General features: G+C 37.4%; 1 protein-coding gene across 1 annotated transcript; it reads right to left on the bottom strand.

Moving 5' to 3' along the window:
* Positions 1-571: 571 nt before the first annotated feature.
* On the bottom strand, positions 572-14,666 carry LOC103609478 (nucleoporin NDC1-like; the record flags this gene model as incomplete). Its single annotated transcript, XM_008593794.1, has 3 exons — positions 572-1,319; positions 4,779-4,939; positions 14,566-14,666. Coding segments are annotated over 3 exons (326 nt in total), but the record flags the coding sequence as incomplete, so codon positions are not given.
* Between the last annotated feature and the right edge of the window lie 1,263 nt (positions 14,667-15,929).

The raw sequence follows: 15,929 nt of genomic DNA, 5'->3' as shown, positions 1-15,929 counted from the left end.
AAGATTCATATACAATACTGTGCTGCCTTTAAAGAAAAAATTGGGGGACACTAAGGGAAAAGATAATAGAAAAAGAACTACAATGGAGCATTTCAGTCCAAAGCTAGTCCAATGAATATCTATCATTAGGATTTCCAATCTTTCATCTCCAAAGAAGTTGTTCTAATAAATTATAAAATACCTCGCTCACATTTGGGACATACCACACACTCCTAAGTACAGTAATTCCTCTGACGTTTTGGTTTCACTTGCTATTTGATGACTAAGTTGTTTTGGACTATAAAGATTTTCTTAATATATTTTAATTAGCCAGTTAACACAACAGAGGCTGCTCCCTCTGTGAGGCCACACAAGCTTCACAAAATAATTTGATCTAATGAAGATGAATGGTGGGGAAAAAAGGGAAAAGTTTCCTGTTTTTTCTTGCAAAACTTTTTCTCTCACTTGAAAAATTCTGCAATCACTTAATGTTTTATTCCAGAAAAAGAAAGCAAAACTAGTTGGGAAAACACCCATATATTTACTGTTTACTGGCAAGATAAATAATAAATTCATAGATGTCAGTTAATTGTTTTTCAAAAACCAAAGGTGAATGTTTAATCTTGCAACTTAAGAACTGAATTTTTCCACATTCCTTTATAGAGTTAGCATCTGTAAATTGAGACTTTTTTTTGGACAATCATGCAAATTTAATTTGTCCCTGGAAACAAAAACACAACCTAGCAGATTAGCAAAATATGTCCTTTAGACAATATTTTTTCTGTGAATTTTTCTCCACTGTTACCATTTTTATCCCTCAGTAAACAAAAACTACTCTAAAAAAGTTTATGCATTTCGAGTTTACAGAAAGTAAACTCTTAGAATGATTAGCAGACTGTATCAAGCCAAACTATTTTAACTTCTGAACTGGCTCCACTCTTCTCAAAAGTAAATTCTAAAAATTTTTGAGTTGTTATTATTAAGTTATATGAGCTGGAGACATTTCTACTGCTATACATGCTTCTGTAAAATTGAATAAAGATTCTGTTATACCACACACACAAAAAGCAATCAGTATAGAAAAGGCAGTTTTTGGTTATTCTGTTGAGAATTTCTTTCCATGATTTCTTCCATTAAAGTATAGTTTTCAAAGCAACCACCACGACAAAGGAAGCATCTAATTAGTCCATTTTCTTCTGATCCAAGAATGCTGAACATTTACTGTCCCATCTGTAGTTGTATCAGCAGTGTAATGAACACAGTTTATATTACTTAACTATTCTTTGAACTCCAAGAACTGTTGAAGTCTTTTCTGATGTTCTGCAGATGCTTGCACAGCGCTAAATGAAACATAAATTCAAAGCATAAGCTTTATTTTACATTAAGCGTATTAAGTGAACCACAGGGCGCAGAGTCAATATTTTTCAAAACAATTAAAAATGAATAGAAATCTCCACGTATTTAGTACTTCTGAAAAAGCTAGATGAAAACCCTTTTTAATCTAATGAAGAGGAGGGCTTGTATTCAGTAATGGTGCACTTCTACCTTCTAAAAGACCAAAGCAAATTAAGACTGACAAGTGAAGCCATCGACTTTAACCTGCTCTGCTGTGGAACCTGCTGTGCAGAGTCCCAGGCCTTGGAGTAGAATTTTCTGGATTTTATTATTTTATTTAAACCAGATTCCAACATTATCTTTGAGTTGTAGAATATTTGAATTGCCTTTAACATAAAATCCTTTAAACTAAAATGTTTGGTTAAAACACAATAGACTCCATTAATCGTTTTCAAAGGTAACAGCTTGGTGGTTTAGATTTACTTTTCCCTTTGAACATAAGTTATGTTTTAGATGGGGACAGAGTTCTTTCTCCACCCTCGCCACCACAAAAATACATTACCTTGACAAAATTAGGGCAAATATATACTAAAACTAGTATAAAACTTTCTTTTAAACTTTTGGACAAAAGTTGAACACAATGAAAGATTCTGGTTTTCTAGTTCTTGAACAGTAATATATCATTAGTGACTGGTAAAATTCCAGATAACTAAAGGTCACCACTTTTTAAAGTGCCAAAACAGTCTTATTTTAATAATTTTGCTACAAGTCATCCTAAAATGCCTTATACACATCTCTGCTTTCTTAAAACATGTAGCCATCTCTAATTGAACCATTTCAAGCATTTCACTGTGCAAAGATGCCCTCTAGGTGCTAGCGAGGCTGTCATCTTTAACTAAATGGCTCTGAGCTTTCCCAAACGTTAACTCTGCAGCTTTTCCCATGACTCTTCTCTCTGCTTGCAGGTAGTGACCTAGCCCTTACTATTTACTGTTGTACTCCCAACAGCAATCTCTGTCCCTCCGATAAATTTTGGTAAATTGTAGACTGAAAAACCAATAAATCAAATTTGTCTAAATTAAGAGTAAATAGGGGTGGGGGGGAGTGGGGAGATGTAGGTCAAAGGATACAAAGGAGCAAATAAGTAGGATAAACAAATCTAGAGATCTAATGTACAACATGCGGGCTACAGTTAATAAAATTATATTAGGGATTTTTGGTAAGTAGATTTCAGCTGCTCTTGTTACACACATACGAAAAGCAATTATGTGAGATGATAGGTTAATTGCTTCCCTACAGTAACCATTTCACTGTCTATATGTATCCCATGACATGTTGTAAATATCAAATATATACAATTAAATTTAAAAAAAAAAAAAGTAAATAGGTGCTGAATAAATGTTTCCAATAAGTAACTGGCCTGTATTAATTTTCACGGCTAAAGAGGTTACTTCATTTACACCTGGTTTTTAGGGGTGGAGCTTTGGGTAGTGAATAATTAGGTATTATACGGTAATAATAGTTGTCACAATAATACGTAATGTACAATGGGCTGTATGTATGTATGATCTCATTTTATCTCTAGTAATACCATATGAAGGGAAGTGGATTTGATAACATTCCTTTTCATGGGAGCATAAACAGTATCAGAAAGGTTCAGAGGTAAGGGGAGACAAGACAGCCTCTTGGTTAAGAGTATAGACACTGCAGCTAGAATTCCAGGGTTAAAAAGATTTGGGTCTGAATCTGGTTCTGCAACTTACTACCTGCATAATCTCGGATAAGTTACTTAAATCATTAGATAACCTGCCCATAATCAAAGATAGTCAGGGATGTAGCCAGACATAAATCCAGATGTTTTAACTCCACATCTAATATTCTTTCCACCATACCATCCTATCCTATATTTGTACAAAATAGTTTCTTCTGATCTCATCAGTTTTCATGCATATTATAAAATCTGGCTCTTCTCGGAGAAAAGAAACTAAGGCAGAATTTCATTCTTACAATTTTTAATCAGCCACCTATTTCTCTTTCTTATCTAGTAAGTCCCTATTTTCCCCTTTTCTCCCTGTTTTTGTTCCATCATGAATACACATCATACCTACTTCACTCTAAATTCATCAGTGAGTGTTTTCTCAGCATATCCTACATACCAGTTTATATTGTGGAGGCACTCTAGTGTTGTAGATGGAAAGGCAGATTTTTAAGAGCAGGAAAGACCAGATTTTCAGGTTCACGTTCTAACATGCACTAGATTGTGCTATTAGGCAAGTTTTAACCTCTGTGTGCCTCAGTTTTCATATCTATACAATTGCAATCTCTATCCATCACAAGGTTGTTGAGAAGAGTTAATGAAAAAACATATATAAAGTACTAAGGGTACTGTCTAGAATAGCTCTGTCCAATAACACTTTCTGCAATGATGGAAATGTTTTATACTTATGCTGTCCAATACAGTAGCCACTAGCCATTTACAGTTACTGAGTACTTGAAATGTGGTGGTGGGACTGACAAACTGAATTTTTATTTAACTTTAATTAATTTAAATTTAAATAGCCATATATGGCAATCATATTGGATAGCACAGGTCTAGAAGGCACTCAATAAAAAGATTTTTTGTTTGTTTTTAAATAAATTAATAAACTTCTTAACAATAGAGAATTATCTACAGCTCTTATGTATTCCTACACAGAATCAAAGGGCTCCATAAATACTTGCTACTGCTGCTGCCTGGTATCATGGAAGCAAAAGGAAATATATGACTTGCTTTTAAAAGCAGGTGGTATGAGGAAGTCCTAAACTACGTATTGACTGCATAACAAAAATCAGGGCAATCTCCTGTGCATTCTAAAGTTCATTTATAATTATGATAAACACAGTTTAGTTAATAAACTAGTATCCCTCATCCTGCCTAGCTACTTCATTTCATGAGAGGAAAGCAGTAAACATCAACAAAACTAAATATAAACAGATTTGGCCTTTGTGGTTTTCTCTCTGTTTTTGTTTCTAAAGGTGTTGTGATCTGTTGGTGTTTTTCCAGCATGATTCACAAAGCAGCAGGGACTCATTTATGGAATACTCTGCTCACCCCAAGTCTTAATTTGCTGACCAAGATGTAATAACAGAATTATTTTTAATATTCTTTTTTGGAAAGGTACTCAGTGTTTTGCCTTTTTTCTACCTTAAGGATTTTTGGTATTTAAAAAAAAGAAAAAAACCTAATTAATTACATTTGCTTCTTTAATAACTTTCTATCCTTTCTTTTGTTTATCTGAAATCCCCAAAGCCAAATTTTAAAATATAATATTAAGTCTAAATTCAAGCTGTTAATTCACAATAGTAAATAATCAAAGTCCCAAAAGAACGCTTTCAACATGTAAGCCTTTATATTTCTCATACCTGTTTCTCAGGGGAACTCCTGAAAGTGGACTATTATCATGAATCAAAACAGGTAAACTTACTTCAGATGTTCACCAAATGTAGTAGTTATTCGATAGATGGCAGTTTTCAGTGATGCTCTAAATGCAAATCTTAATGTTTTATAAGAAGTGTCTACAAGGCTTCCTGAAATCCGAGGTGGTTTACTGGAAGCATGAGGAAGCTTGAAGTACTTGTCAACCGCCTAGACAAAGAAAAAAAAAACACAGACACACACATTAGTTCAGATCAAGAAAGCCAAATTAGTCCAAAGAATTAACAAGTTTTTATATAGATACACAGATAGATACACACATATAAGAGACATGCTATAAAATATATTTCTTATTGTGTATCACAATCAAAACAGTTTGAAAAACAATGCAGTAGAGGCTCAGCTACTTCAGCAGTTACCAGGGCCCAACACACATCCAGACCTGCCCTCTAAGACAGCTGTAATTCAAGGTCCTTGAAAATTGCAAAGCTGGGAAGTAAGACACTAATATCCTACTTTGTTTATGATGTGTGACAGGCAGAAGTACCTTTATTATGGATTTCAGCAAAAAAGACCAAAACTTTATACTTTACATAAATAAAGTTATTAAACTAATTAGTTTATCTTCTTTTTCAATTATAGATGATAAAGCATCTACAAATAAGAGTAGGTGGGGGCAAAACAGTGAGAATTCCCAGGTGAAACTGATTCTACTTATAGTTGATAGAATAATAGTGATTTAGAAATATCTTTTCAATGCTAAAGGCAAATAATGTAATTTTTAAATGATATAGCTACATTGAAAAGTAAAGGTGAAATTTAAGTGTTTTAATCTATTACGGCAAGATAATTTCTAAAGTGACAGGAAATAACAGTATAATCACATTGTTTATAGTTATGGATGTACATACCAAAAAAAAAAGAAAACAAAAATAATTAAAATTATTTCCACCATCATGTTTTTTTGTGTGTGTGTCTTTTTTTGTGTCTGGCAACGGATCGCAACCCTCAGTGTCGCGCCCGTACCGGACCGGGGACCGGCAACGGGATTGCAACCCTCAGTGCTGCACCCGCACCTCACTCAGCCAGTGAGCGGGAACCGGTCTGCATGTGGGATCCGAACCCTCGGCGGGAGCGCAGCCGCGCTCCCAAGCGGCGCACTGTAGCAGTGCGCCACTGGGGCGGCCCATCATGTTTTTAATTAAAGAGCTCTTTCATGTCATCTGAGTACAGTCTTTTTTATTTCAGAATCCTATTTTTATTTCAAGGATGCGATATCTTCTCTTATGTCTGAGGATTTTGATGACAGCTTTTTTATATTTTTTGTTTTTTAGTTTTTTTATAGTTTCTTCCAAACTGCTTTCCCTCCTTTGGTTCTGTTGGTCTCTACCTTCTGCTTTAGAGACTTTCCTCAGAAATCTGGTGATCCATGGCTCACACCTCCTAAAGAGCTGACCCAAAGCACTGAGTGCACGGTTGGGGATTACTGACAAACTTCACTGTAGATGATACACATAAACTTTTCTGGGAGTGAACTCCCAACTCAATCACTTCACGATCTTTCTTCTTTGTCAGTCTCCAGAGAAGAGTCTTCTAGTATCCTGGCTGGAGGGCTGGCCCCCAGTGTGCTGGGAGCCAAGTGGGGAATAGGGCTATTAAACTCATCCCTATGCTTTTAGCACAGTACCCACAACTGTGTCTGAACTCTTCCAGTCCAGAGACCTTGTGTTCTACTCTGTCTAGAGGGTAAACCTCAGAATGGAGTATAAGAGCAATTACCCAGCAGCAGAGGATCTAAGGGTCTAACTGGTTTTCAAATAGCTTTCACCCAAACCTCCTTATTTTAGAACCTGTCCCTTCACCCTCGGATCCAGAGGTACCTGGCACTTTTCCCACTGTCAGCTTGGGAATTGCCTCTGAGAACGGCTAAGGTAGTTATCTCAAACATCTGCTTTGTAGCTTCAAAAAATTTACTGCTGTTGTGGACTCTCTTGTTTATGAATTTATGTAGTTTTAAAGTTTTTACCAAATGCAGTATTTTTGAAAACTTTTGACAGCTCATAATTTTGTTGAGGCGAGTATAGCCATTTTCTTTACACCATAACTGCAAAACATTTTCATTCTTAGGTTTATAAATACAAACTCAAATAATCAATTCAGTGACTTTTTAAAGATGTTGGAAATGTAAAATTACTAAAAACTTATATCTTAGTTTTGAAAAGTGTCCAATGGACCTAAATGAGTAACTACAAGAGAATAAATTTTATTAAATTTTTTATAAGTAATTTTTCTCTTTGTTCTTTGAAAGACTTCCAAGAAAGAATAAAAGTCATAAAATATCAATCTTTATAAACCGTTAGAACTGCTCAAAAAAGGGCCGGCCTGGTGGCGCACTGGATAGTGCGCCGCTTGGGAAGTGCGGCGGCGCTCCCGCCCGAGGGTTCGGATCCCACATACAGACCGGTTCCCGCTCACTGGCTGAGCGAGGCGCGGGAGCAATGCTGAGGGTTGCGATCCCGTTGCCAGTCCCCGGTCCGGTACGGGGGCAGCACTGAGGGTTGCGATCCGTTGCTGGACACGGAAAAAGACAAAAAAAAGAACTGCTCAAAAAAGAAAGAAACGATAACTTCGTATAATGTATGCTATACGAAGTTATTACGGCAATGCTGAGGGTTGCGATCCCGTTGCCGGTCCCCGGTCCGGTACGGGGGCAGCACTGAGGGTTGCGATCCGTTGCTGGACACGGAAAAAGACAAAAAAAAGAACTGCTCAAAAAAGAAAGAAATTAGATCCAACCGACCCTAGTGGTATAAAGGGGTTTAATCAAGAAGGAGAGTCTTTTGGAGCTAATGTGTCCTTAATACATCTCTAATCCTCACTAATCTCCTTTTATAACAAGGATAAGCGGGCCTCAGGTTCAGAGACTTCAGCAAACAACACCATCTAGCTAGAATTGAAAATTACTAACTTTTGTCACTTTAATTACCTTATCCTCAATTCTGAAATCCACAAAGCCCTGAAAACAAAAAACTTCTGTAATTCTTTTAGTGGCAAAAGCTGACCTGACCTGAACTCTTCTGGCAGTAAAACCTGACCTGAGCTGACCCAGGCTATTTCCAGTCTTTGTCCCACTTAATATGAATATTCAGATGTTCCACTGGAAAAAAGCATACAAGGGGATTCTATCTGATACCACTAGGAGTGTTACGTAGTATAAGATATATACTATGTAACACTATTAAAATCCAAAAATATCTGAATTCTGAAATATATGGTAGGGTTTGAGATGAGGGACTGAAGACACATACTCTATTTGTAGCAAGTCAAACTAATTTTCCTTTTACAATAAATTTATGTTAAAAATAAAGGATTTAAAATACTAAGTAAGTGAAGTTCAGGTAAATAAAATATGATTGAAATTATGATGACAATATGTGTTAATGAAAAATTATGACAAAAATTATGAAGGTAGTACATGAATAAGTTAAGTTTGAACTGGGCATCTATCTCACACAGTCTCCTAGTCTGCTTGCTTACAGTACTAACAGCAATGCTTTTTAAATCTTTCTTTTAGTCTGAAAGACCTTTTATCCTGTATAATATAAGAATTCTGCCATACGACATAGTAACAAAGACAATAAAGTAATAACAGCTAACACTCACTGAGCACTTAATATGGGTCAGGCACTGTGAGTGCTTTACGGAGATGATCTCATTCATTCTTCTCAACTCTCTGAGGTAGACACTATTATCATCCCCATTTTTCAAATACAGAAACTGATGTTTGGAGATTACCATATTTATTGGTTCTGGAATGTACCTTTTAATTTTACATTTTATAAATTCTAAAATGGAGATATATCTTCCAATTAGCGGCATCATAGATTCAAAGAAGTACAGTTAAATGTCTTTTCCAAGGCTGCACAGCCGGGAAATACTAGTAGGGGCTGGAATTCAGACACAAGTCAGTCTGACGCAGATCTCACACTTTGGCACTTCTGCTACACTGCCATTCTATCGTAAGAAACGAGGCTGAGAAACACATACCTCTGCCAAGCCCTCACAGAGGTAATCTGATGGGTGGACTGCTAAGGACCTGGGGTCCAAAAGCCTCATTTCCGATTCTGACTCAGCCATTACTGGGTATAATCTTGAATAAGTCAAGCAATAGGTATAGTCTTTCTGAGAGAAACTCAATCATGCAAAATAAGCCTTCTTCTAACCTCACAGGGCTGTTACAAAAAAATTTTTAAAGCATTTCTTTTAGGGCCGGCCCGTGGCTCACTTGGGAGAGTGCGGTGCTGATAACACCAAGGCCACGGGTTCGGATCCCATATAGGGATGGCCGGTTTGCTCACTGGGTGAGCGTGGTGCTGACAACACCAAGTCAAGGGTTAAGATCCCCTTACCGGTCATCTTTAAAAAAAAAAAAAGCATTTCTTTTAGAATACTATGTACATATTAGGTAAAGCTGAAGAGGATTCTAGAGAAACAAAGAAAAGACTCTGACTCTTGTAGTTAATTCTTTGTGTGATTATCTGTTTTTCAAGTCTGTAAGCTCCTGGAGGGCAGGAACTATGTCTGTCCTTTTCCATTCTGTATCTTATCACAGGCTAACCGCTTGATAACTAATTACTGGATGAATGGATCTGTGAATGGCATAAAGGTAAACTTCAATATTACAAATTTATCAACAATGTGAATAATTAATGCCATAGAACTGCAAACTAAAAAATGGTTAAAATGGTAAATTTTGTTCTGCATATTTTACAACCATTAAAAATTTTTTATAATTAAAAAAATACTCTATTATTTTGGTCCCCAACCTTCTGTATATAAGGAACTTTTTAAGAACAACAACAAAATATTGTGACTTCCACAGAATAATTGTTCTCCATTTACTGACAGAGGAAATAAGTAACTACCATGAACTCAGTAATGCTTTCAAATAAATTTGTATTTCAATTAAGCAAAACGGCATGTAGATACCCCTGAGTAATAGCTGCAAACACATCAGACACATGTTAATTTTTCAGATAGTAACATTTGCATGGACTCATGAGCCCCTTGTAATAATTGTGATCTCCCAGATGGCCCAGCCACTGGTAGGAACTAGCATATCTATCACTCCACTCCTTGTCCTCTGAATGGTTTGAAGAGTGAAAGGCTCCCTTTTCCTTTCACATTTTGCCTTTAATGACTCAGTGAAATGACCGATGGTATTGATACTGAAAAGTAGAACAAAGGAACAGAACAGTTCCATACAATTGTTCGTTAGTAACACCCAGAAGCTGGTATTGTAAAACTTGCCTTAAATTACCAAGGTACTTAGAATTCACTCTTCACTAAGAAGCAAGTAACCCTTCTATATCAAAGAATGTAATACCAAAAACATAAAACAGGGTTCATGTGAGTTACATCACATCCTTGCTTCTCAAAATGAAAGGGTGGTTGAAGATCACATAATCAACCCACTGCATCAGAACTGACACTCAATTCAAGCCCCAGAAGAGAAGCCTTCATACACTGAACCAGCAATGAAGCCACTCAGCAGCCATCCAACAAGCACTTAATAAGTGCCTGACAGGTACCATATCAGATTCTGGGAATACAGAGGAGGTAAGGTCCCCGCCTCTACTCTGACTAATAGAGTAGACAAAATGTGGAGATGGGGATTATAGAGAAGAGCTAGACAAAAGGAGAAAAATATGTTCTAGGCAAGAAAAGGAAAGAAAAGGCATCATGTACAGAATTAGAGTTAGGTTAAGAAAATAAGATATTTGGGGCAAAAATGAACAGTCCGTGGTGGTTATTACTGGTGATTATGCTCATGGGAAGAACAGAGTGGCTAGAGTCAGAACATGAAAGGATCTCAGTTTAGAATTAGTAGGGGCCACAGTAATAATTCAGGACAGGATTGACAATAGCCTCACATAAGGCTGAGGCAGGAAGAACAGGCAACAGAACAGATGGGCGACAGTTACAGGTTTGACTCCTTGGGGTTCTGCCATATAGGTGCAGGTGAAGAACATGGGGACAAGGGAGTAGAATGAATTAGTAATAAAGTGGTTGAGTCAAGGGTCAAAAACTGCACCAGCCAGCCGCCAAAAACTAAATACATAAATGTATACATACATATATACACACATACATACATAAGTGGTTGAAATGATGGACAATAAGATCTAATCTGGATAGGGAAAGACATAAATGTAGCAAGGAGGGAGCTGAAAGACAAAGAACATGAGGAAAAGGAACTGGAAATATGGGTAAGACCAAAGACACTATGCAGAAGCAGCAAGGGCATGAGAGTGCTGGGCTTGGGGTGAGGGATCTTACACTGGGGCCCACAGGCCTATGGGTAAAATTCAGGGGGGAACTTTGGGATGAAAATTACATTTATCTTCACAAAGCTTTAATTAAAATCTAGCACTTCCTTCAATTATGAATGTAAGCAACAAATCACATTTGTTGTATTAGCATTAGCAGTTCCTGTGACTTTGTCACCAACAGAAATCACCAATATCCTCATACCATTCATCTTATCACTGCTTCAAAATGATGATAGTTATTAGACTCACTGACAGATCTTGTTATTTAATGCAATCATTAAAAAGTGCATGAACTATATCACAAAAACCTTAATGATTATATTTCAATATAACCAACTTCTTTTCTAATCCTAAGTACTTCATTTTATGCATTAAAGAACACTAGTCTGAGAAAAAATCCATGAGCTTCACCAGACTGCCAAAGGCAACTATGGCACAAAAACACTTAAGGATTTTGGGTTAGAGGGTAGAAGGCTGGAGTTTCAGGCTTTGGAGTGGAGTACCCAGGGGATAATGATGCCCAGGTGATAGACATGGGTTGAGAGAGCATACAAATGGGTAGAGAAGAGGAAGTCAAAGAACTATGCAGCAATGGTGTGCAATAGGTTATCCATGTGGGCACTGAAAAGAAAGTGTATGAGGCAGTTTGTAAAATCTGATGAATGCATGGTATGACCAAAAGGCTGACTGTGATGTGGCTTAGGGGAAATTAGATGTCATAAGCCTCACACAAGGAGGGGTTTTTATACAAAGAAGCTAAGTATCAGGTCACTGGTCCTATTCTTTGTTCCTTTTATCTCTTCCAAATACCCCAAAATAGAACTCTTTGCCTCCTTCTACTCTGTCCCTCAAAAGTATTCTCCATTCCAACTCCTCTGTTTCAAAATAAATAAGGCCTGACCTTTTAATAAATCTGTAATCCTTGCCTTCCTACTCAGAGGTATGAATGACTTTAATCAAATAAACAGATTGCTTTCCTTCTAATCACCTATTGTGAAGTATGCATAAAGCAAATATATTTCACAGGGCCTGGTTTTCCAAAGCCTTGCAGTTTCAAATATCAACCTTGCAAAGGACAGGAAATTTTCCCCAGGCTATATAGTCTCTATTGTAAGATAACCAAAGCCTTGCAGTTTCAAATATTGACCTTGCAAAGGACAGGAAATTTTCCCCAGGCTATATAGTCTCTATTGTAAGATAAAAAATTGTAACACAGCAAGGTTGCTGACTCAAAGACAGACCGGTTACTGATTGATATGTAAAGATACTGGGAAATTGCTGTAAGAAGAGAATGTTTGCTAAAATCAAACTTTTGTTAGTGGATCAACTTAATTGCATTATAGAATGTCACCTGACTGAATGTTACCAGCTTCTATTGCTAAACTTGTTAAACTGTACTTAGCAAAAACCCCACCTGTGTTCTCTTCCTGTAACTTCCTGGTCTGGAGAATAAATGCAGGAAGAGAATCCCAATTTGTGGGTAATTTCCCAAATGGAAGGAATGCCCCTATCTTGAGGGTTCCAGGAGATTAACCCCTTTTCGGGGCTTCTCACTGCTCAGAAGAGATGGGCTTTGAGTAATCTTTCATGGCTCTGTCACCCAGGGGAAAAGGGGTGACAAATCCATGGGAGGTAAAGCAAGCAACACCTATGGAGAACAACTAGGAAATTTGATGGTGGGGAAGGTGAGAACAGAGTAATTTTAATGCTGAACACCTCTAAGGCAGTGTGATCTTCATGAAATCGATTCAGTGAGTTTCAACCAGCATTAAAAAATAAAATAAAATAGAATGGAAAATATTAGATTACATTGCACATAATAAAAGGTAAGTATTGTTCCAAGAATCTTTTATTTCTGTTACATACACAAATATACACACACACATACACATATTCTGAGTCTAATGTAAACACACTGCAGATCATGATCCAAAAAGCTTGAAAGCCATGGTTCTAAGGGTAACACCGTTCTCTCTGAAGAAAGAACCCTATGTGGGGGAAAAATCCAGGGCAAATACAAGAAGAATAAGGGGTGTGGGTCTGAACCTTCTCCTGGAGCCTACACTGCTAATGCCCTGCAATCATACCAGGTTCAAGTCCCAACTCTGCCACCTATGAGATTTGTGTGTGAGACCTGAGGTAAGTCACTGTACTACTGAGACTCCCTCATCTGTAAAATATGGCTAAAACACCTCCACCTTGCTTACTTCACAAGACAATTTTGAGGGTTAAATAAAATGATATAAAATCACTCTGCATACGATAAAGCATTGCACTGTTATTTTAAACTACAAAGTAAGAGTGATTAAAAAACTGTTACGAGCACCAAATATAATACCCAAATCATGGTTACCCTATTGTGTGTTAGACATGCCAAACACAGATGCTCCTCCACTTACAACATGATTAGGACCTGAAAAACCTATTACTGAGTCAAAAATATTTTAAGTTGAAAATGCATTTAATATAAGGATAAACCCATCATAAATTCAAAAAACCATAAATTGAACCACTGTAAGTCAAACCATCATTAAGTCAAACCACTGTTAAGCCTGGGACTGTCTGTATTAGAAGCTGTAGGGAAATACTAGAAAATTATTTTTTTAGATAAAAGGATCTGGGAAAGAGTACAAATAATAAAACTATCCATGTGGACAAAAATGTCTCAAGTAATATACATGAGAAAGTGGGCACAAGGAGTACTCAAAGCAAAAAAATCACTGGTTTTGATGGGTAAGAATTTCTAAGAGGTAAAATGAATTGATTTTGAAGGAATGGTGAAGCATATTTTCTCTTCACATCTTAAATGGCTTTCCATTACCAAAAGAAGCACCACTTGTTATCCTTCAAGCTTAGTTTAATATCACCTCCTCTAAAAAGCCTACTGCACACCCCAGCTGCTACCTCCAAATACCTCAAAAGCATACATTGTTTATACAACGTGGGGTAAAATGTATCACCCAACATAAAGTTAGGAAAGGAAGCATACTGGAAAGCAGAAAGCATATGTTTTATTTTTCTGCCTTTCCTTAAGTCTAGAACTTAAAAAGACCTGTTGGTTAAAACTAACCACTCAGCCTAGTGATGAGTATCTACTGGCATCAGCTCTTGAGCCTCTAGCCAACAGGAACTTATCTGTATGGGTAATTTAATTATAGACCACTTTCAGTAGATACAAATTGTATAAAGATCCAAACTTATATCACTGAACAGAATTCCAATATCCTAAAAAAAAAAAAAGAATTCCAATATCCTAAATAATATTTAATACCAGAGACATATCCTACAGGTTTAGGATTTTTCTGTTCCCACAAAATTTTTATAAGCAAATTAAGTTTTCTCTTCCTACTCTCCTTCTTTTAGATTGCAATTTCCTAAGGGTGAGAATAGTATCATTATTTGAACTTCCAACGTGTTCTGTTATTCGATAAATATATAAGAAACAAACAAAAATTCAGGGAGGGGGGATGACCTTTACCCTCACCCAACCCACAGATTGCTTACCTCTTGCAGTGTCAACAAAGTATTAAGGATAGCTGGTAGTGTAGTCTGGACAACTCCAAATCTATCTTCTGTAAATGATGCTGCTACTAAGTGAGACAGACCTCCAAGGGAAAAGAAAAAGAGACATTAAAAGTGAATCAAAATTAAGCAAATCTGTTTGCAATACATTTATCTGAGAAAGAATATAATCTGATTATAAAGAAAACTACAAATAGGGGGACTTCTGGTAAAGATGGAAGATTAGACGGTTCCTAGCATCGCTCTCTCCCACAAATTGACCAATGTGCAACTATTAAAAAGCAACAACAGGAGGCCCGAGAGCTGCACTGAAACAGGCAGGAGCCGCATGCCATGGGACCCCCAGCCCAGGCCACTGCCCACCACCCAGAGAGGCCTGAGAACCGCCAGGCCCACACACCCTGAGCCAGCCACACAGGAACAGGCAGGAGCCTTAGGACCTCCAGCCCAGGTCGGTCCCCACTGCTTAGAGAGGCCCAAGAGCTGCAAGGCCCACATGCCCAGAGTCAGCCATGCTGGAACAGGCAGGCACCATGGGACCCCCAGCCCAGGCCAGTCCATACTGCCCAGAATTGGCAGTCCTTTCAGGATCCAGGCCAGACATCAGGGTGGAACATGTGGACCGAGATACCCACTGCCACAATGACTAAGCACCAAAGGAAAAATACCAGAAATATGAAAAATCAAGAAAGTACATCGCCACCAAGGGAAAATAATAACTCTTAAGCTCTAGATCCTATAGAACAGGAAGTCCTTGAAATGACTGACAAGGAATTTCAAGCAACAATTCTAAGGAAACTAAATGAGATACAACAAAACTCAGACAACACAATGAAATGAGAATATACAGGATCTGAAAGAAGAAATATACGAAGAAATCAATGCCCTGAAAAAGAATGTAGCAGAGCTGGTAGAGCTGAAGGATTCATTCAACGAAATAAAAAAACACAACAGAGAGTCTAACCAGCAGGCTAGAACAAGCAGAAGAGAGAATTTCTGACCTTGAAGACAGGCTGTTTGAATTAACGCAGGTGGACCAGAAAAAAAGAAAAAAGAATTTAAAAAATTGAAGAAAATCTGTGAGAGATAACATACAACCTTAAGCACTCAAATATCTGAATCATGTTTATTCCAGACAGGGAAGAACAAGTAAATGGCATTGAAAACATATTCAACAAAATAATGGCAGAAAGCTTCCCAGGTATAGGGAAAGTCACATATCTTCAGATTCAGGAGGCCCAAAGATCCCCAAACATATTCAATCCAAAAAGGGTCTCTCCGGAGGCAAAATGGCGACGGGTCTGGAGCGCCCGCATCAGGAAACAGCGCGATCCTGAGAGCTGTGT

This window comes from Galeopterus variegatus, unplaced genomic scaffold (genome assembly GCF_000696425.1).
Source record: "Galeopterus variegatus unplaced genomic scaffold, G_variegatus-3.0.2 Scaffold9658, whole genome shotgun sequence".
NCBI lineage: Eukaryota > Metazoa > Chordata > Mammalia > Dermoptera > Cynocephalidae > Galeopterus > Galeopterus variegatus.
This window is presented reverse-complemented; position numbering and strand designations above follow the sequence as displayed.